Genomic DNA, 22369 nt, shown 5'->3' with positions numbered 1-22369 from the left:
CTAATCTCCATCCGCCGTCTCTTTACAGCCATTCCAGGCTGCTGCTGCGAAACAGCAAGTTAGAGAAACAGGAAATGCAATTACTGTCTGTCTGGGCGCAGCGCTCCTCATGAGTATGGGCAATTTCACAGCAATCTTATAGAGTCAACAGGTCATAAGTAATCATAATGACACCTTAACGTTTACATTTGGAGCAGAGCACCCCCGTTGTGGTTTTATCCCCTGGCCATTTGATCCCTCTAATCACCTCGGACCGATTTAAAGGGTACACGGGAGCTGCGGCCACCTCCGTGTTTGTGGAATACTGTCATTGGAGTGACTGTGTCAACAGGGATCAGGTTCCTCACGTGGTTTTTCTTCTGCTCAGACACCATGTTGACAGTCGCTGACACGAGCGTAGGTATGTTGGGCTGCGGGACATTAAGGCACCACACTTTTCATGCTGGTTCCGACAGGTTATGGTTTGTGGGGAGGGGGAGAGCAGCACAGCAAATGGCATTGATAACAGCTTTTAGATTAATGGCATCAGGGCAGATGGAGCGGCAGCTACTCTGCACTGTTGTCTGTGCTGCCACGTGATCAGACAGCCAGTTGGTGAAATAAGGTCTGAAGGATTTGAGGAATTTCATTAAAAAGCTCTGCAACAAAGCCGCTTCGTGTTTATCCACAACACCACAAAATTAGTGGCATCGGCTCCTGGTTGTCTGTCAGCACCAAAATAATTAAACAAACACCACCTTTGTACACAGCAGCCATGATTAGGCTGAATTATGTGTCCCTCTGAAAATGAAATACAGCTACGGGCCTCCGGTGCCAAAATTCTCTTGCCCTGGTAAAACTTCTCCTGTCAAAGTTGTTTTTGCTCTCTGACGCGGAAACTAAATTTATCATGCCTCTCCTGAGCTTTCGGAGACTTTTTCTTAAACAAAATGAGCACGAATATTTATGTGGAAAAATAAACGCTGAAACTTTATCTTACAGACACCAGTAAATGTTTCAATGTCTTTTTTTTCTATAATTGGAGGAGTGGGAATTTTAGTAACTGTAGGATATTTAATGAGCTCAAAAATAACAAGATTGACAAATTATGAGCCAGTGTCAGACGATTTATAAAAGGAGATGGATAGTATAGGAGTAAAATAGGAATTTACTATTATTTCATAGTTTATAATCAGCAGAAGGCCCATTATGATGGCCTTTTGGCTTCTAAAGTTTTTAACCCTTTTCGAAATAAGTTCTCTGGAAGTAGTCGTATTTTTTAATGGAATAAACAACAATGACCTCTAGCGGCGATGTGCTGAATTTCACTTTATTTAGTTATTTCATCGCAGGAAAATTTGTCTTGAAACAGCCATTACATTTTATGTTCTGACAGGAGCTGATATTAATACAAATAAGAAAGCGTAGACCACAACCACATTAACCATGAATGTCATTCAAATAAATTGTTAATTGGAGTTCTGAGTCTGAATGTATCCGAGGCATAAATAAATGTTTAAGATCAGCATCTTACTCTCCTCCTTTTTGTTCTGATCGCATTGAAGCCATTATGCCGGGGCCCCAGAAGAATCTGCATTATTAAAGCCAACTTTGCACAATAGTTGTGAATGTATGATTGATGAGAAGTTCCAACTGCTCTGTTTTCTTTCACTGAAAGCCTATAAAAGATGAAACACGAAGGCCTAACACTGTCATTTAAGGATAAAACAAAGAAAATGTCGAGAACAAAAGTTGTGCAATTATGATCATGATGGCAGAAATAGATATGCAAAAGGTAAACATGCACAAAGAAAGTGCAAAAACACTGAGCAATGGCCCATTCATATTGTAATTAGACAAGTTTGGATTCAACACAGCCGCTCCGTGAGGGCAACAGAAGTGATTAATGCTCCTCTTAAAGAAACATCACTGTCATCACTGCATGAAAAATGCTTTTGATGACTCCTTCACACCCGAGTGACACATCAAATCGCCAAGGGGATTAAACAAACCTCAAAGGTTTATTTTTTTATAATGACCTATTTATATTTGTATTTTCTGCTCATTTTCAGCCAGATTAACCATAAATACAGCCAGTAAAGCAGCCGGTGCTGAATGAGACATGCTCGAACACAGAACTACTCCAGCCACCCAGGTAAGCAGAACCAAAGATCTCTGTAATTCTTCCCTTGTCTTATTCTATTTTTATCCCACATCAGGCATTCATCTCCGCATTCCTTGGAGACAATGCTTTCAGGTCCAGACCCCGTTTTCGATCCCTGGCGTGAGCTGCTGTTACTGTTGGCAGTGGAGTGTGACGGAGCATGCAGGAGAAGGTTCTATCCTCCTTTATCTGGATTATGGCAGAGATAAAACTCGACTCTGGCCCATCAGCATTCCAGCCACCGAACATTTGCTATCATGAGCTCTTGTGAGAAATCGTTTTATGTAATTTAGGCTCAGGAAAAGCAGCTTAGACAAATACCTTCAAAGGGTCTTTCAGTAAATCTAGTAGTAGCACCGGGTCATCGGGGCCCCAGCAGAGCCCCCACAAAGGTCTGACTTGTCTGAAGAGGAGATGTCAGTTAGCGGAGGAATGAACCGAGCATCTGTATCTGAGGGAGCTTTGACTCCTGAGGTCTTCCCTCAGGACCTGTTAGGGTTGAAGCTTTTCCAGGAGCAATTAATTGTTAAATGTTTCATCATGCGATGTGGCCAAACTACAGAGAAGAACCCAGCGTTCCTCTGCCATCAGCAGCTGAGACGCCAGACGTCCCACCTGACAGGCTGAACGCAGACACACGTGGATCTAACACCTGTGTTCCATCATTGCTTTAAGCTACATGCCCGTCTAAATGTGAGTTACAGGAAAATCACTGAATAAGCTGCCACCTCGTGAGTACAAAGTCAGACAAGTATAATTAATTGGTTTTTCAGGAGAAAGTGTTTTTTATATATATAATTGTCAGCATTCTGACATTGGCTATTAAATGTGAAATTGGCAGCGGTGGAAAAAATGCTGTCACAAGTTGTTCTTTCATCGCCTGTCATCCTGCGGTTCATTCCCGAGCACAGCAGCATCTTGTTCATCTGAATAATGATAATTTGGTTTTATATACAACACCAAAATTGTAGTTTCTTGTCTGTATGTTTACATTCATCAACAAGTATAAATGAGGAAAAAGCCTCCGTATTGAAATTGCAGTCATACTGACATGACGGTATAGATGAAGGTTCTCTCCTCACGTCTGTTCCTTCCCTGGCTGTCAAGGTTTCGTGCTTGTGTTTACGCTCACCCGTGGTTTGGTGAACCGTAGTCTCAGTTATTATTGAAGTTGATAGATTCCATTTTATCTGGGAGAACCTGGTTGGATAAATAAACAGCAACTCTGGAAAGGTCTGACTAGAATGTTGTTGCAGTTTACACTTGATTATGCTGCTAATTACTTTAATCATTTGTTTTTTGCTGATTAAAAATAATCCTGATTAATAGAAAGTGGTTCTAATGTTCTGCTCTTAAATGTGACAAAAGCAATCTTTTCTTGGTTCACAGCGGATTGATGCCCTCTCACAATGATAGCATTTTATATTAATCCAATGTATCAATTGTCCATTATAGAGCTGACGTATGGACAGCCAAAATAATGAGTGTGCAAACATTTTTTAGTGAAGGGAACGTCGATGTGTCAAAACTAACCTGTCTGAGCCCTGCAATGATGTCATCAGCGAGCAACTCGCCACGTATGCACCGACCCGGACGCTGTATATTCACACATAACATATAATCAGTGACATAGACAGGAACACCCCTCCCCCACCCCACCCCTCCCCCACCCAGAACTCCAGATCGTTTCTGATACATTGCTGTCCTGTGTATTGACCCAGGCGGGGTTCAGGTTAGGGTTAGTGCAAATCCCAGTGACAGCAGCATCAGAATGAAGATAGGCAAGAGGAAGACTGGGAATCATGTTCCAGGAGCAAATTCTTCCTGTCTAAATGGAGGGACAATAGCGTGCATTTGTAGAGTGGGTAATTATTTCCAATTTCCCAGCACTAATGGTGTACCCGCTAGTGCTTTCCCCCCATTCCATTAGTATGACATCACTCGGCCTCTGGTCTCAGCAGCGTGTCCGCTCTTGTCACTCACAGAAGAAAAGAAAATCATAAAAGATGAAGTTTCAATATCTTCATGAATCTGCTTCAGTGTTTTTAGTTCAGTTTCTGTTCCGCTTTAATGCACCTTCGGCGGGTCGATCTCCCAGTAGTGCGACAAAAATAGGATGATAACATTAATTGTATGAGGTCACAACAGCGGTGCGAGACAGGATTTTCATACCTCTGACACGTGTGAAATAAGGTTTTCACTGGACTTTTCACACTTGGAGGTGCAAAGAAGTCATTAGAGGTGCTGGCAAAAAAAAAAAAAACATGCCTTAAGGCTAAATGAAACCCCACATGGCTTTGTTTCTGATACTATCTTGATGGGAGGATGAGAGGATTAAAAGCTGAGGCTCAGGCATGTGTGTGCGCTGTTGTTTTTGTTTTAAATGACATTAATGTAGTTTGGTGAAGTGGTTAAAAGTAAGACTGACTGAAATTACATCATCAAAATACTGTCACAGAACCAGCTTTCACACATCGGTGATTGAAACAGAATCCATTTTCCTCTCTCTCTCTCACAGCCAACGTTAGGCTACCTTGGGCTCAGTGTGTGTGTGTGTGTGTGTGTGTGTGTGTGTGTGTGTGTGTGTGTGTGTGTGTGCGTGTGTGTGCGTGCTGTGGATGACAGCTATGAGGAGCCCCAACAGCAGACTGCAATTTGTGCTTTTTGCCTATGTTGGCGATGCTTTAGACACATGATGAGGGATCAGAGGTTCCTCTGACGGATCCTTCCTCTGCATTCTTCTTCGTGTCACACTTGATAAGGGACACATCAGATGGAAGGAACGATGCTACAAAACCAAATTTCTATTTAGAATCTATGAACCTCTGAGACTTTTTTTTCCTTTTCTTGCTTCTGCCTGCGACCAACATGGATGATAAATTCACATCCAAACTCTCACCTGCTGTTGATCTGTGGGCAGGAACATACTTGGTATTCATCGGTAAGTACCTTTTTCTAAAAAAAAAAAATCAGCTTGTGATGTACACATTTGAACATAAATGTGCAAAGCAACAATTATGCAAATGAAAAAGGCTTTCAAAGGTGCTCTATGCTGTTCCTCCCTCTCCAGCAGGGTCACAGAAACCCATCTTTTTCAGATTCAGATTTGCACAAAAAGCACCTCTGGCATCATCTGTAAGTGAAAATGGCAGGAGTAATGAGTAGTAATGAGTGGGAAAAGCAATTACCATAATTTCCGGACTATAAGCCGCTACTTTTTTCCTACTCTTTAAACACTGCGGCTTATTCTACGGTGCGGCTTATTTATGTTTTTTTCATGGCGCACTATCACAACTATTGCGAATCAGTCATTTTTACTAACCCTCATTAACGTGGAAAATACTAGAAGAAAAGCATATGATGCGACTTTTAAGTTAAAAGTTGAAGAAGGAAATCGAGCTGCCGCGCGTAATCTTGTCGTACATTACGGTAACCAATGGCGAGAAGGTGGAGACGCCAGCCTGAAGAACTGATCCAAAGCAAAACGACGACAAAAGCTTTTAGACGTAAACAGCCACAAAAGGTGGCTTGAAGCTTGAAAACTTTCTGGAAGACTGGGTGAACACACAGAGAGCAGGCGGCCGCGGTGTTTCCGCTGTACAAATCAGACTGAAGGCAAAAGCAATCGCCACCGCGATGAAAATAGCAGATTTTAGAGGTGGGCCATCGGGGAGTTTTAGATTGTTCATTGTTTGAGTAAAAAAGCATAAACAATGTAATTTGTGTGTAGCTGATACAAACGTATATTTCAAGGTAGCTGCACTACAGACACCGTTAGAAAAAAAAAAAGCATTTACCGGTAGAATATATTTGTTTATGTTGCTAAGCGGATTAAATTAAAAGAAAAGTTAAAAAATCTTGACGTGATGAAAATTGGATTTAAGGTCTCTGTATAAACATACAAGTGAAAAGAGTGGCTGTTGTTTCTTACCCGTCTGTTTGTCACTCGTCAGTGACTCGTCTCTTACGGTAATAAAAACATATACCGGTACTGAATGTTGTCAATCTAATTTTTCATATTACTACGTGGGATACCTGCGGCTTAAAATCCGGTGTGGCTTGTATAAGTACAAAATTGATTTTCTTTCTAAAATTAGATTATGTGGTTTATAATCAGGTGCGCTCTATAGTCCGGAAATTACGGTACATAGAAAACACCCGATAACATGATGTGGTGGTGTATCTGCAAATGCAACGTACCCAATAAGGGCTGGAACCAGTGGAAGGCGGATCAGCTTCATTTGTTACATTCATCAGGAGCCCTCCAGGGCAGAAGTTCTGATTTCCAGTTTGGCGGAGAGCAAAGGCAGCACAGAACCACAATCCTCAGACACAAACTCAAGTTGTCACATTTTCTGTATCCTCCACATATTGATGAGCAAGGATACATCCAGAGTGGAGTTTCAGCGGTGATGAAATCTCTCCCTGCTCCCTCATGTGTCTATTTTAATCTTGTCTGTGCAAGGATGAGAATGAAAGAGGGAGGTGCATTTTTTATAAACATTATTTCCAATATCTGCATACAAAAGTCATTAAAACCCACTAGATTCCTGAATTGTTAATCAGGGCGCTTTTAAGACCATGACTTTACATGAGCTTTTTAATGAGCTGAACTAAAGGCAATGTTCAAGATTTAACCTTTGTTCCCATTTTCTGAAACTATTAATTAAGCTGGGACATGACATGATTAAGAAAACCTGGGTCCTCCTCTGCAAAGGTCCTGAATTGTTAATGACCAATTTTAATGATTGACTATTAACTATTACTACATATAACTATTAACTATTTTGTCCTGGTGTCAACAATCAGTCATGTTTGCATGTACAATGGGGACAAATCCTCAAAAACGATGGAATGAAACATGTTTTCACTAAAGAAGCTGAGAGCAGAAAAGCTGCTTTGCAAATTTCTGTTAAAAGAGGATGAAGATTAGATTTTTTTTAAAAACCCAAAAACAGCTGACTCAACCTTCACCTCTCTGGTGGTTGAGGAGTGGAACAGCAGGGACGACATGGTCCATCAATCAATTGGTTCTCCTGCTCGAGTTGACTTTTTTAAAAAGACTAACTTTTAAAAGTGATGACGCTGAGCATTAATCAGCAGAAGCTCCAATATGACTCCTGCAGAATAAAGACCTCATTTATTCCCGCATATTAAAAATGTCTCTTTAATGAAACCGAAAACACATCAGCGTGAGTCAGAATATTGCAGCTTATTAATCACATTTTTGTGAGCTTATCTAAGAGGCAGATATTATATAAATGAGCTTGAATCCATCAAAACAATCTCTTTAATGGAGCAATTTTTGTAATTATGTTCTGCGCATCCTTTTGCCTTTAATTATACAGGAAGTATATGAAGCTTCGGATAGATTACAGTTTAAAAGACACAACAGGAAGAAGTGGGACATGTAACCAGTGGAGTTGAATATCAAGAGAATCTGACTGAATTTGCCAACTCGGATCAAGGAAAGCTCTTTTTTTCCCACTTCACTTCCTGCAGCTCTCCTGTCTGTTCTGGGCAACGCGTCTGTCCTCTTCAGCGCCGGCCGTCGTCTCAGCGTGCTGAAAGCTCCAGAGCTGCTGACGGTGAACTTGGCGGTCACGGACATCGGCATGGCTCTCAGCATGTACCCTCTGTCCATCGCCTCGGCTTTTAACCACGCCTGGATGGGCGGAGACGCGTCCTGTTTGTATTACGGCCTCATGGGCATGATCTTCAGCATAACCAGCATCATGACACTGGCAGTGATGGGGATGATCAGGTTCCTGGTAACAGGAAGTCCACCCAGGAAAGGTACGGCAACATCCAGTCAGAGCTCTTGGATATTATAAAAGTAGAACCGGAAAGAAAACTTTTTGATTTGAGAACAATTTAGCAAGAATGAGTAATTGATTTGAAGACAGGTGGGAACAAACAAGGCTGCAGAAAGGAGCACGTGACTGAGCAGAGGGCTTCAAGATCTTGTACAGACAAAGGATAATGAGTGGAAGGTATCCATGTAAACAAAGCTTCTAAGAGATTTACATGTGGAACGAGGCAGTGCAACTGTGGCTCCTAATGGAATCAGAATGATCATTAGATGGATTTTTACTGCAGAACCATGTTTGTTTCAGGCATCAAGTTCCAGAAGAAAACCATCAGTGTTGTAATCAGTGCAATCTGGCTATACGCCTGCCTGTGGGCCGTGTTCCCCATCCTGGGCTGGGGCAGCTACGGGCCGGAGCCCTTCGGAATTGCCTGCTCAGTGGACTGGATGGGCTACGGGGAGTCGCTGAATAATGCCACCTTCATCTCGACTCTGTCTGTGCTCTGCACTTTCCTGCCCTATCTGGTCATCGTCTTCACTTATTTTGGCATCGCCTGGAAGCTGCACAGGGCTTACCGATCCATCAAGAGCAGCGATATTCAGTACACCAACGTTGAGAGGAGAATTACTCTTGTAAGTAAACTGCACGGAGACTTGAACCTTCATTTTACTGCCAATGAGAAACATTCTGACTGTTATTAGCAACATCTTTTGCTCTGTTTAGTGATGGAACTGCCTCTACCACAGAAAAATAATAATCTCCTCCCTTTTCTGAATAAATTGCATGATTATTTTGATTTCATGCATCTTTTCCATGAAATTCCATGAGTCTGTGGAGAGACAACAAGAGAACAAACAAAGGAAGGTTGACTTTGATTTTTGTCAGAAGCACAAGGTTGTTGTGAGATGAGATGCCTGGCTTCCCTCGCGGCTCTCCAGAGATTGGTCCTTGATCCCTAAAAGCTTCTGAATTCTGACAGCTGCTGAAGTCTGTACATGATGAGGGAGAACATTCAGATAAAACCAGAAACAGGAAGGAAAAAATGGTGAAGCAAACGAAGAGAATCAGGTGAAACTGAGTATCCTGCTCAGGGCTGAGAGAGACAGACAGAAGACCAACACAGACAGAAGACCAACACCTCCACTCTCACTGCAAATTACAATTACAATTACTGAGTGTAATGGGAGTTTAGGTCAAGCCCCCAATCAACAACAGCACTGGTAATGTACCGGCGAACCACAGAATGTGCTCCTTCCCTCATACAGGCCAGGGACATTTGCAGTCATTGCTGGAAACTCTGAGTAAACACAAAGGCCCCTGTTGAAGATTGTAAATGAACATAAGATGCAGGGGAATCTTTAGAAATCTGCCATCTGTGCAACACAGAGAGGCAGGTTTACACATCTGAGCCTCTGAACACACTTTGTTAAAGCCTCACCACCTGTAATATCCCGCCAGTAATATTCATGTGAAAGTTCTATATTCATTTGCAATTAGCAATTCATTTTATTGACAAGACCAGATAACAGTAGAAGGTTCCAGAGTCTCTCTCCTCCATCACGTCTCTCGCTCAGTCGCCTGCTAAAAGATAGAATCTGTTCTGCGTTGAATGAAATTGCCCGTTTGAGTCTAATCCCAGTAGAAATATACTAACCAACACACCTTGTAATTGAGTTTTCATGGATGGTGTTCAATGGTTCCCTGGAGCGTGATTTAGAATATCACAGGAATACAGTGTTTTCCTGCCCAAAAATCTCAAATCAATATTTTACTGCATTTGTCAATGAAGGAATTTCAAATGGGAACAGCATATTTACTGAAATGCTCATCAGTACGTAATTCTGGTTGTTTAAACGCTGTGTTACTGAGGCCACTATGGTGGTTTTGGATTATATGGATTTCAGCCTATCAATAATAATAATGCCAAAACATACATCTATGAATATATGAATACATTAATGCAGACTTGGTTTATTTGTTGTATTAAATTTTAAAATGTAGTCAATCTGCTCTTTGGTTTCAGATGGCTGTCATGATCAGTTCGGGCTTCCTCATCGCGTGGACGCCCTACGTAGCTGTCAGTTTCTGGAGCATGCGTAACTCGCAGAGGCAGGGCCACATGGCCCCGTCTGTCACGCTGCTGCCCTGCCTCTTCGCCAAGAGCTCCACGGCGTACAACCCTTTCATTTATTTCTTCTTCCAGAGAAACACTGGGCACAAGCTGCTGCCTTTTCACAGACACGCGTTCTCCTGCTCTGACCGAGCAGACTCCTCCAGGGAGGGGGAGAAGGAGGAAAGCAAGGTCTCCAAAAATCTTGGCTTCACTTGTTTTGGAGCTGGGACCTATGAAACCTGCCCTGGTTTGGCTGGTGATCAGTCCCAGAGAGAGATGGCAGAGTTGGGCTGATGCCATTTGCTGTCTTGTTCATACACTTTGTCACAAATGTATTCATTTAGTATGTGAATTGATGATGGTCACACGTGCACAAGGATGATGCTCACTCTCCTGATTTAATACTTGTGCTGCTGTGAATGCGATGATTTGGGGGAAATTGAATGCTAACTTGGTCTGGTCTTTTAATTTTGTTGTTGGACTACAAAACACAGGACAATCAATAAATAAGTATTTCAAACAACAGCCCTGCAAATGCCTTCATCCTTTTATTATCTTGCCAGAACGCTAGTTTGTGACCTATTATGTCCCTGTGCATTGACTGAACAACCACATTATGAATAGCAGCTGAAATTGACTCGGCCGCTGCAGGCACTTATCTGGAATCACAAGAAAATCTGCTGCTGTCTGGACCAGAGGCTGAAGAAATCTTATTCTATTGGGATTTTTTTATTTTACCTGTTTCTCAGGCTGTGGAGTGATCTGACAGGTTATTCATGGGATTTGAAAATCTTCCTCCACGTTGCATTGAGTGACATATACTGGAGGGCAAACAAGAGATTATTATGTTGGAGAGTAACACAAACAGCCATGATAACAAAAGGATGGTGTGTGTCTCACTTCTAGAAATCTATCGACCTTATACCTGCCTGGTGTTAGTGATAATAACTGGAAGGACTTATGAGTCACAAATAAGACATCCTTGAAGCCGAACATGCAGCGTTTCATAACACCATCCTGCTAATAACATGCTCTAGTTGGGGTTATATTGGATGATGGTCTGAGTCCTGTAGGCATTTCACTTGCTTTTGCACCATAACAACCCGGTAAATCTGTGATTTAGTAGATTTCATCTGTGTTTTCAGTTGCCTGGTTTCCAAGCTATACGGACCGGGGAAAGGGTAAATAAACTGCAGTCCCATCTATGGTGACACGTGAAGCCTGTCCTCTGTGTGAGGTAAAATTATTAGCCCCCTCTCTGAAAAGGGAAGTCTGCCTTTGGTTTCATATTAAATTGCCACGTCGTCATTTTGAGTGGCAGCATTTGGTTTGTTTTAAAACATTAAAATCATTACCAGTGTTGTTCTGATTGACATGTGAAGCAAAAATATATGGTTGATGCATCAGCCTCAGTGTGCTCTAGGCTGACTGGTCGAGTAGCGAACACCATATCGTCTGCAGCACATTTATTTAGTATTCTCATCATAAGAATGTGTTAATGGAGGCCTGTTGGCTGCTGACCAGAAGGAATTCTCATCTGGGAATATTTTTATGGATGTTTAGATCATGAAATTGGAGGAGATATATGTGCTTAACATAAAGAGGCTGCTGCTAATGAGCTGTCCTCTGTAGATAAAAATCAGTAGTCCTCTACACTGAAACTGTATAAAGCAATGCAACATCCCAGCTATAATTAGTTAAGTTAACTGAGAAATTCATTTTCTGAACACACACAAACAAAAAACAAACAAACAAACAAAAATATATATATATATATATATATAAATCAATCTAAGATGACTTGGGTTCATGAGAGGACTAATTCTATGGGTCTTCAAGGCAGAAGACTCTTTTTAACATTCAGCAACCATCTTTGAGAGAGGAGGATGGATTCAAGGAGCAGCAGAACATTTACCAGGAATTCAACATAAACAGTAACTCTCAGACAATCAAAATACCTGAAGGTGTCAGATGGACCTTGGATACACAGAAATGTGACACTGGACACATTCTTCAACACAGGTGGTGGCAACAGTTCGAAATAAATCATGGACTGTGAAAACCTTTATTGAATAAACCCATCAACAACACCTCCGCACAGGAAAGTGCACCCTGTGTTTTGTTTAATTTAAAAACCAGCGAAGTTAAAGGTCATACATCTTCTTTTTCTCCAATGCGAGTGTAGAAACTATCCAACTGTTGCTAAATTAAATCCAGAGGCACACAAATACTGATGGCTGATTTAATAATTCAATCACAAAGGAAGACGTGTTGAAGAACCGGTTTTGCAATTAAGGGACTAAAAGGACCAGTGTGTGAGAGTTGGTGACATCTAGCGGTAAAAGTATAGATTGCAAAATGAGAACCGTGTCATCGATTTCCTGTCACTGCCCAGAAACAGGATTGATCTCTTCATTATTTTAACCACGAGTGTTTTAAGTGCAGAGGCTCATTGTTTAGAAATCAATAAAAATAATAAATCAAAAGAGACAGATTATCCCTGACAAATAATATCAACGAGTTCATTCTGATGTTGTTGATGCTCTGCTGTTTGTCCCTGCAGGGCTGCTACTTTTGAGTGTGTGAGCTTGGACTGACAGAAGGGAGGATGAAAGAGAAACACACACACACACACACACACACACACACACACACACACAGAGTTTTCATAAGTTTGTTTTCAGTTTGTGTGTATCATACAAGCCATGTTTAACCTTCCATAAGAAGCGTTGTTCTTCACAAGGCTTGAATTGATACGGGAGCTCCTTTTTGGTGTCCTGAATGAGGAGGAATAAAATGCCTATAAACTACCCTTGGCCTTGTGAAGGCTTGTCGAGATAAAACTTTTAATTTTCCGCTGTCAAATAAAACAAACCTTTAAATGTGATCAAGTCCAAGCAGATGGTGGGAACGTCTCGGTTGCCACAGAAACACATTACTGTAGTTATCATCCCGGCTTCCATCAGACATGATGTCTGAACCATTAGACGATAATTGTTGCTGTTTCTGCTGCAGCAGGATGAGGTTTGATTTATTGCAAAGCCACATTTGCTGCTGATAATTTCCATTATGAATTTGGGGCTGTTGCAGCACATTTTCTCATCATTTCTTTTTCTCCTCAAGTTCTTCACAGCTCTGCCAATCAACACCTTTGACCTGCTCTTCTGGAGAATTTTGCACTGTTCTTGGAACTGTCACACCAGAAAGGTCATGCTGGGATGATCATTGTTCTCTTTTCAAACAAACTCATATCCAAAATACTGCGAAGGTGTTGTCACACACTGTGCGGCCAGTTTAGACCTCTTGTTATTCTGTGGGTGTCTGGTCAGCTTAGGTCACTAATGGGTTTTCTAAGTGCTATCAAGGATTCAGTGAACCAGAGTATAAAGGATCAAACGTTCATGCTTGAGAATCGGATTCTCAATCTAAAATCGCCTTTTATTTTGGTCAAATTTCGCAACATAAGCCAGGCTGATAGAATCACTCAAAACTCAAATGTTTTATAAGATCATCTTCAATCCCTGCATAAATTTTAAATAAAATTGAAATACCACCACTCTCCATGGTGGACTAAGATTTTAAGAAGAATAAAGATAATATTCAATATTCAATTCAATATTCTTGATCTCAGGTAGCAGCCGGACTGTTTCAGGTTCTTGAAGTTGTTTCACCTCTTCTCTAAAAGACTTCTTCATTTCTGAAATCAAATGACTCTAGCCAGAGCTTGGAGACAGAACCGGAAGTGAGCGAAAGAAACTTCAAAATAAAATCACGTAGATGGGGGAGGCGCAGGAAGAGGTGGCAGAAGGTCCTATTATTTGTGCAGGGGGAAGATCTCGTCGGGGAGGAGGAACAGTGGATGCAGAAATGGGCGAGACATGTGGAAGGTTGGATGGTGGAAGCTGGGTGGGTGGGGGTGCAGCTGAGGTGCCTGATGAACCAGTGGGGAAAGAGCTGAGTTTGGGTGTTTGTTTAGTGGCAACCTGGCAGGCCTGCAGGTGATGATTGATCACTGTGCTTCTTTTTAGTTAGGCAGTGAAAATGTCCAGTTCTGTGGTTTAATTTGCATTTGCAGATCGTTTCATCTGGGAGGAGGTCATGGAAAAAGGTCAACTACACCAATGACTAACAAGACACAAGAGACTGCAAAGGCAACCATGTGCACAAATCCAAACCTTAGAATGTAACAGCATTTTTGTAATGGGCACATCCAGGTGCCACTTAATCCTTGTTCTTTGGCTGAGAGTGTATTTGGGGCAAATGGGGCAGCTCCAACATGGGGAGTAGGAACCGTGTCGTGAGTGGATGATAGGAAAATGTCTCAGTCTACCACCTCAAACCAGCAATCGGCTCTAGCTAGTACACAAACTTGGCTCTCCTCCTCAACCATCCGACACCGTCACACAGGATCTCGTGACTCATCACCATGTGACTGCAGACAAAATGGAAGCTCCTGCAAGCAAATCTGGCTCAGTGCTAACAACTCTCAGCTGACCACCCAGGTCATCAGCATGCTAATGGTCCATGAAGGCTATTTTCAAACTTTGTCTCCAGCAATTACAGAACTAAAGAAGTCTTTTGGAGGGGAGGCCAAGCGCACAGACCACCAACACGCAGTACTACACACACCACGCCGGTAGGTGGCGGTAGTGAACCGGATATTCTACGCTTATATAGAAGCTCTTGAGCACAACAGTCAACCGCTTTCGAAGTGAAGCATTGACTTGATGGAATTGCTTCGACGCGAATCCATGAACTTTAAAACGAACAAACACTTGTGAAAAACGTGGTTTGAGAGTTGTACCTGTCAAAGTTCTTCTTCTAGGCCTACGCATGGTACTACTTAGTGGTAGCGCTCTGCAGCTGTTGCGCACATTAGGCGGCGTTTTCGAAACGCGCCACTGGAGCTGGTGCCCCTCTTTCGTATCGCTCCATGTTCAGGCGTCCTGGTGTAAACGGAGAGCGGGGACCAGGTTTTGGGTAGCCGAGGCTTGAAAAAAATATCAATCTATACACACACACACGCACACACACACACATATATATACATGCACACATATATATATAAACAAAAATTGGAGATGATAATAGAGCAAATATTTCCGTGCAGGCTTTGCCTTTTTACAGTTGTAATGATGAGGGGGAGGCTCATTTTGACACCTTAGCATCGACTTGTGGTACGCAGGTCGTCTCAATGCGCGTAAGCCACGCTGACAACGTCGCCCTGGAGACGCGCGTCCTATAAATCATTGAGCCAGAGCAGAGGACGCGCTCCGCACCCTGAGCACCTCTCTGCTCCTCCTTACTTCAGTTGCCTACAGATGTATGTGACATAAGATCACATCAACTGCTCCAAGTGGCGACTTTTCTCCATCTGTTCCTCCGCTTTTACGCACTGCAGCTCTTATGGATATTTATTCCTCTGCTCTCTCCCCAGCGCTGGACATTGGCACAGGTTGTTTCATACTGGTTGTAGGTAAGAGGCGCATGTAATTTTGAACGAACAAAAACAGATAAACAGAGGGCGATATTCCCCCCGCAGAGAACACTAAAGCTAAAATAAATGTAAAACTTGGGGATACGTGTACTGGACTGTTTACGCCTGGATACCAGTGGAATTATTTGTACATATGCTGGTACAGATCTTTTGGACAAACACGTGATTTTCAAAACAATTTTTGTGATAAAAACTTTTGGGCACCCGCGTTTGCTCCTACTTTACTTATTTATTTTAAATTGGGCCAATTACAGCATAATTAATTTCCTTTAGGATTGGAAAATCTGAATGTTGTATTGCTTACTGATATGAGTCCAGTGTGACGATGGTTGGGATGCTGATAGTGTTCCTTTTGCCAGTAAGAATATGTTAGTGTTAAGCGTCAGGAGATTTTTTTTTTATCTTTACGCACACGGTCACCGGGCTGTTCACGCATGAATACCCACATCCAGATAAACTGGACGAAGAAAAGCACGATTCCTGTAATGAGATGACTGTAATATGTAACGAAGCAATGCAAAAATGGCCTAATTATATGACTGACTTATAAACTAAATCAGCTTATCCTGTTATCATCTCAATTCATTGACAGTCAAGAGTTTCCTTGCGCACATAGAGTGTAATAAATATTCCATATTGTTCTGCATTAACACTGGAATGAAGACCCCAGGGAGCCATTTGAAGGGGTGAATAGGAGGAGCATATTGTATGTATCATCCACATTGAGTAGAAATCCAACAGTGTAAAACAGCAAACACAGAATTTTGAAGTACACTGGCATCTGTTAAAATCCTCCAGTATTAACTGGCCAAAAGGTCAAAACAGAAAAATATATATTCATTAATATTACACAATGTGGAGCTTTTCTTCCTCTGATTGTGTGGTGTAGGTGTGAGGCTGGAAGAGGAGGGTTATCATCAGCGGTGTAATTTTCCTGCTGTTCTCTGCCACCTAACTGATGCTGAATGCATTCATCAGCACTGTATATGGCGGATGCAACAAGGTGATAATTGTGAGCCCGGTCCAGATCTTTCAAGGCTTTTAAAGGTTCAGGTGATCTAAACAATGTGTAATCAAGGACAAAAACAGCCTTATCTACAGGTACAGCTGCTGAGAATCAGTGCTAATGTCTAGAATAGACATTCTTTTTACCTCTTCTGATTGTTGTCTCTTGCTGTGTGATTAATTATTCCTTCTGTTAACATTCCCTCCTGTGAATTTTTATCTGTCTGCTAGCCTTTTTGCCTTTCTCCTGTATTCTTCAACCCTTTGAACCTATCAAAAGACCTTTGCTAGCTATATTTACCCCCTCATTGGAATTCTTTACAGTATTTCTTCATGGATGGATTACTTTGTGAGATTAAAAGAAATGAGCTCTCAAGGACTGTTACAGGCAGGACTGAATAACTGCACAGATTATTTGGGCCCTTGATGGTTCCATTAGGCTTCATACAAAGCATGACCTTTCAGGTTTTGAACCTCCTTTCCTGATTGCATTTGCTGGACATTTAGATCCAGAATCATCTAAGTTTTATCTTTTGTTGTCTACCAGATCAAGTTTTACGCATTAGAATCTGTGTAGGAGGCAGAGTAAATGGTTGAAAGCAAAAGAACCAGTGTTGTGCTGTAGCACATGCAGTCTTGTTTAGTCTCTATCATCTGATAATCGAATGAATCAATTCTCTGTTTAGTTTCATCAGCGTAGCCTCCATCTCAGTCACATTTACGCAACACTTTGCTCTTAATTACCTTACACGGCTCTCACCAGTCTATTATATATTGTGTCACGAACCAGATGAGAACCCAAATGCGACACACGAGTTTGGCTGAACATCGCATTATTGTCAGAAACGGCTCACGGGCATGATTGCCCGCAGCTGTGACAATATTGTATCAAATGGACTGTTTTGCTTTTTATTTCACATTTGCTGTAATGGATGCTGCTATATGGAATGAGTCTGATCCTGGATCTAAAGACCAGCTCTGCATGGTCAGTGTCCTGCAATTTCCCACTTGTATTTAAGTAAAAGTCCAGCAGGGTCTGCATTGACCTGTATGTGCAGAAGATGCAGACCCCGGTGCCACTTCCCCCAAATCGTTTCCTCACAAATCCCTCCCTCACTCGTCCATTTTCATAATCCCTTCCATGTCAATACTCTGAAATCAGGAGGAACGGAGCTCTTCTGCTCTGAGATGTTAGGAGCCGTTGAGGCTTTCCTCCTCACATGTGTCATCACAATTTTCACTCCAGCATGAACCAGGAAAGTGTGAGGAAAGAGTGGTTGCAGAATTGTCATCTCTCAGTGCTCCATGAAAGGCTCTTTAGTTCATCATTGCCTCGAGGGGATTTCTTGCCTCCAGGATCAACAGGCGTCTTATGCAGCTGCAGCAATATTGACATTGATCTAATTAGAGATTTTTGCTGTTTCATATGAGTTATCAGAGGATTTCAGAAATTTAGAACAGAAAAGAATACAATCAGCACTTATAGTGACACTCTGGCATTTTGATTTAAGTTTTATTTATGTATGTGTGTGTGTGTGTGTGTGTCTGTGTATTTATTCATTATTATTTAGTTTGTTTCATATTTATAAAGGCACATTAAATAATTATCCTCCACTTGCTCCTGTCGTTTAATTACAGCTGTGGGTGTAACACCGGTTAGGCTTATAAGCCTAACCGGTTTCCAGGCAACCTCCAGCTTTTTTTGTAATATGGAATGTGACATTAATTACTCACTAATCCTTGGCCTCCAGCTGATTCCATGCCCATCAGTGATAGGATGATCTTACCAAACATACGCCAGCAGATCCACTTCTGGAAATGTCAAAATCCCAGTAATCTCACAAAAATGTAAAGGTCTATACAGAGTGTGGTCGGCTCCCTGAAATCAATGTGAACCTGTTCACACATTGGTTCCAACAGTTTAATTCATGCACATTCAATAAGGGTTGCAGAAGGAAGCTGTTGAATGAAAATAGTAGATCAATAGTAGTCTGTGCCTCAACAAAGAACACAAAGAATCAAGAATGAACTGATTATCATACATAAAAAATACTCCACACATTGAATGGCTTGATGCATTTTTAAGGGGTTCTAGTGATTTAGGAACATTAGTGTTTACTCTCTCTGTGTTTTAGGGGTTCTCTCCATCATTGGAAACCTTCTGGTCATCATCACGGCAGTCAAAAGGTCATCAAAGATGAAGCCCCCAGAGCTGCTTTGTGTGAATCTGGCTGTGACTGACCTGGGAGCGGCGGTTACAATGTACCCTCTGTCGGTGGCCTCTGCCTGGAGCCACCGCTGGATTGGGGGAGATGCTACCTGTATATACTATGGACTGGTAGGGTTCCTCTTTGGTGTCGCCAGCATCATGAACCTGACTATCTTGGCCATAGTGCGCTTCACAGTCTCTCTCAATCTGCAATCTCCAAGTAAGAGCTTGAAAAGTGATTAAATGCACATTTTTGTCCAAGAGACCATGACATCATCACTTCAAAGATGATTTAAATGAAATTCCTCTAACTTCACTCGTGATGGCGATGACAGACACCACTAGAGAAGATGTTTGCTTGGGTTTGGAACACATTTAGCTGAGAGCTAAATAGGACTCTGGGGATTCTGCATGCTGCAAAGTGAGTCCTTGATACCCCAATAAAGTGTGCCAGACAGTGCGTGCATGTCAGTACTTGACCCAGTACGTAGTGCTGCGTCAACATACGGCTGCGACATATGATTTACCATCACAATCTATTACAGGGGAATTAAAAAGTGTCTTTGCGATCTCTTCCCCTGAAAAGAAGGTGTTAAAAAGCTTGTGACTGCAGGAGCGTTTCTGAGAAATCTAATTAGTGCAATGCATGAAAACCTTTTAAAAGGACACAAGATTTCTGTGTATCTAAAAGAACAGATACACCACATATGTAACACTGTGACCGATACGTAGTCTTGCATAACTCCCTATTAAACTGGGATTGCATCACCATCGTCTCTGCTGTGGCTCGGATTTGAGCGTGGATGAGGCAGCGTTGCCATACGTACGTTAGAGAGTACCACTCATCTTTGAAAATTGGGACGGAAAGCAGGACCATATATATTCCTTATATTCCCTTCTCTGAAAACGAGATGGCTGGTAGAAGATTTCCTCCGAATACATACAGTGGGGTCATCAAGTTTTATATCACATTTATGCTTTTATCACTGATTTCTGCCTTTGTTGTTGTTTTTGTCCATTTTAAGCTCTATATAACTGTGAGACACAGAAGGAAAAAACCAAGAAGAAAATGGAAAACTGACATTTTTTTTTTTTTTTTACTCTTTCACAGAGGAGAAAATCACCTGGAAGTCAGTGAAGATCATGTGCATGTGGGTCTGGCTCTACAGCATCATGTGGGCCATGTTCCCCATTCTGGGCTGGGGTCGTTATGGCCCAGAGCCTTTCGGCATATCCTGCTCTCTGGCCTGGGGCCAAATGAAAGACGAGGGATTCTCTTTCGTCGTCACCATTTTCTCCCTCAACCTCGCCGTGCCTGCGGTCATCATCATCGGCTGCTACTTTGGCATCGCCATCAAACTCTATTTCACCTATAAAAAGACACTTAACACCAACCAAATCCCCGTCATCATCAAGCTCCACCGCAGGCTGTTAATAGTACGTGATTTGTCCCGATGATGAATGTTGTTGCAATTTTTGTGCGGCCTTTCAGGAAAAATAGATAAAACGGCTTCTGTGAGTTCTCATTCTACTTGATTGACAGTACACACCCTGGCATACATGGACGTGATAGCAACTATTTACAAATGATCGTAAATGCTGCAATTCGATTGGCTGAGATTGGTTCATTGTCAGATTGTCACAGGCTGCAGCTGTAAACTTCCTAATGATGATTTGACCACTGACATCCACCCATCCTCACCTGTAAATAATAAAAGTTATTGAAGAGATTTTCGGTATTACATCAAAAACAGATGATAGATTATTGTCAGTAATATCCAAAAGGCCTTACTGAGTCTTTTCTCCTACTCCGTTCCAGATCGCTGTTCTGATCAGTGTCGGCTTCTTGGGCTGCTGGGCTCCGTACGGCCTGGTAAGTCTGTGGTCTATCCTCAAAGACAGTAGCAGCATCCCGCCGGAAGTCAGCCTCCTGCCGTGCATGTTTGCCAAGAGCTCCACGGTGTACAATCCCATAATTTACTACATGTTCAGCCAGAGCTTCAGAATGGAGGTGCAGCAGCTGTTCCTGTGGTGCCCCAGCTTCAAGTTCTGCCGGACCAGCAGCAACAACGGTAACGAAACCACCATTTACATGGTCAGCACCGGCAAAACCCCGATGTCCGCACAGACAATTCAGGAAACATCTCATACTGTGATCTTGAACTGAGATGGAAAATGTCAAGCGCATTTGTGCCGTAGGAGAAAAAAAATCCCTTAATGTGCTACTTTACCAAACCTTTCAGGATGTATTTCAGTAACTTTAAGCAGGGTAATGCAATTGCACCTTTTTTGTGTGCTGTCACCACAACTGTGGGCTCAGTTTGCACAGGTACCGGTACACGACAAATCCTGTGACTCATCCCAGAACCATTCTTCTGATGAGCAAATTCTTTTTCCAAACAGAGACTGTACAGTAAAATGTTTAGACCAAAAAAACACAACACTCATTAACTGATTTAACAGCATAATTGATGTTAAATAATTTTTGTTAAGTCTTAGTTTATCTAAATATCGTTTATCTAAATGATATTTAAGGGATTCCTCTGTGACACCTATTTTCCTAAACATAGGAAGAGGAGGTTTGCCATAGAGGAATCACTGGGGATATAAATGCTTTCATAAAACTGTCAAAAGGGTTCCTCAGTTTCACTTTAGCGCTCACTGAGCCATCACAAAATGCTAAAAAGTGCTTTAGTTCCATGATTTCATCATTTATATGTGCAGTGCACTCAGGAGGGTTTCAGACCTCTGCTAGAAGAACAACAACACACTTCTTTCATCACAATAACAAAGCACATATGGGACTTTAGAAATGTATCCTCCATAAATGTATAGGGAAATCTATGTCATACATATATATACATATTCACAGTTTTTCTTTAGTCCTTTGGCAGCAGCTCCGCCCTCCAGCTGTCATGCATCACTATATTTGGGAATATTCCTCCGTTCAGATCGTCTGTCAGGTTGGAAGGGGTCATCAGATGGTAATTTTCACATCATTCCAGAGATGTTCCACGTCCAGAGTGCGCCTGGGCCACTCGGGAACATTCAGAGAGGGGTAAAAAAAAAGTGCATTGCACATAGTTTATTTATAGATCCCCAATCTGTCTATTTTTCTAGATTAGCTATGTAACTTTAAAATGATGATTTCGTAAACAGTCGTGTCCTCAGAGGTTCTGGAACTGTGACTCCTACTACAGGATTTTCTGTACAATATTCTGTTATTTGTGGCGTTTGAACGGTGACTCCGCGTTTGAAGTGGTTGCACTTCTCCAGCTGCTCCCCGTTTCCCACAAACACAACCTCTGAACGCTTGCAAACATGCTGTGCACGGATCCCTCCGCAGCTGCATCACACAGTGCTTGATAACGAAACACTGCACTGCACTCGAGTGTGGAAATATTGATGTCCCCTGGGAGCGCTGGGAATGTTTGTTTAGTTATTTTGGCATGTCTTATGTACTGTTTACAATGTGAATTTATGTCTTTAACCTCCAATAAAATAAACTACTGAATGGGTGGGTGGAAGCTGTTTTTCATCACCCCATTAGCATGCACCAGGTTTATCGTGTCAGGCTAACTCATCGTGAAAG

At 42.0% G+C, this 22369-nt stretch overlaps 2 protein-coding genes across 2 annotated transcripts; both read left to right on the top strand.

Annotated features, from left to right (window-relative positions):
• The first annotated feature begins 4988 nt into the window (after positions 1-4988).
• opn8a (opsin 8, group member a) lies at positions 4989-10591 on the top strand. The gene is made up of 4 exons (XM_057016240.1): positions 4989-5084; positions 7646-7939; positions 8260-8585; positions 9977-10591. Exons 1-4 carry the CDS (start codon positions 5012-5014, stop codon positions 10358-10360), a joined length of 1077 nt encoding a protein of 358 aa, XP_056872220.1. The 5' UTR covers positions 4989-5011; the 3' UTR covers positions 10361-10591.
• A 4710-nt stretch (positions 10592-15301) lies between these two features.
• opn8b (opsin 8, group member b) lies at positions 15302-22291 on the top strand. The gene is made up of 4 exons (XM_057016241.1): positions 15302-15542; positions 18704-18997; positions 19889-20214; positions 20597-22291. Exons 1-4 carry the CDS (start codon positions 15473-15475, stop codon positions 20942-20944), a joined length of 1038 nt encoding a protein of 345 aa, XP_056872221.1. The 5' UTR covers positions 15302-15472; the 3' UTR covers positions 20945-22291.
• The last annotated feature ends 78 nt before the right edge of the window (positions 22292-22369 follow it).

This window comes from Takifugu flavidus, chromosome 19 (assembly GCF_003711565.1).
Source record: "Takifugu flavidus isolate HTHZ2018 chromosome 19, ASM371156v2, whole genome shotgun sequence".
In the NCBI taxonomy this organism is placed as follows: Eukaryota; Metazoa; Chordata; class Actinopteri; order Tetraodontiformes; family Tetraodontidae; genus Takifugu; species Takifugu flavidus.
This window is presented reverse-complemented; position numbering and strand designations above follow the sequence as displayed.

What these genes read in the sequence shown, in the direction of transcription:
- opn8a (XM_057016240.1), top strand. Translation starts at nt 5,012, where the DNA reads ATGGATGATAAATTCACATCCAAACTCTCACCTGCTGTTGATCTGTGG. An exon ending in AACATACTTGGTATTCATCG is followed by an intron (nt 5,085 to 7,645) that starts GTAAGTACCTTT and finishes CACTTCCTGCAG; the next exon opens with CTCTCCTGTCTGTTCTGGGC. An exon ending in TTGAGAGGAGAATTACTCTT is followed by an intron (nt 8,586 to 9,976) that starts GTAAGTAAACTG and finishes CTTTGGTTTCAG; the next exon opens with ATGGCTGTCATGATCAGTTC.
- opn8b (XM_057016241.1), top strand. Translation starts at nt 15,473, where the DNA reads ATGGATATTTATTCCTCTGCTCTCTCCCCAGCGCTGGACATTGGCACA. An exon ending in TCTCAATCTGCAATCTCCAA is followed by an intron (nt 18,998 to 19,888) that starts GTAAGAGCTTGA and finishes ACTCTTTCACAG; the next exon opens with AGGAGAAAATCACCTGGAAG. An exon ending in TCCACCGCAGGCTGTTAATA is followed by an intron (nt 20,215 to 20,596) that starts GTACGTGATTTG and finishes ACTCCGTTCCAG; the next exon opens with ATCGCTGTTCTGATCAGTGT.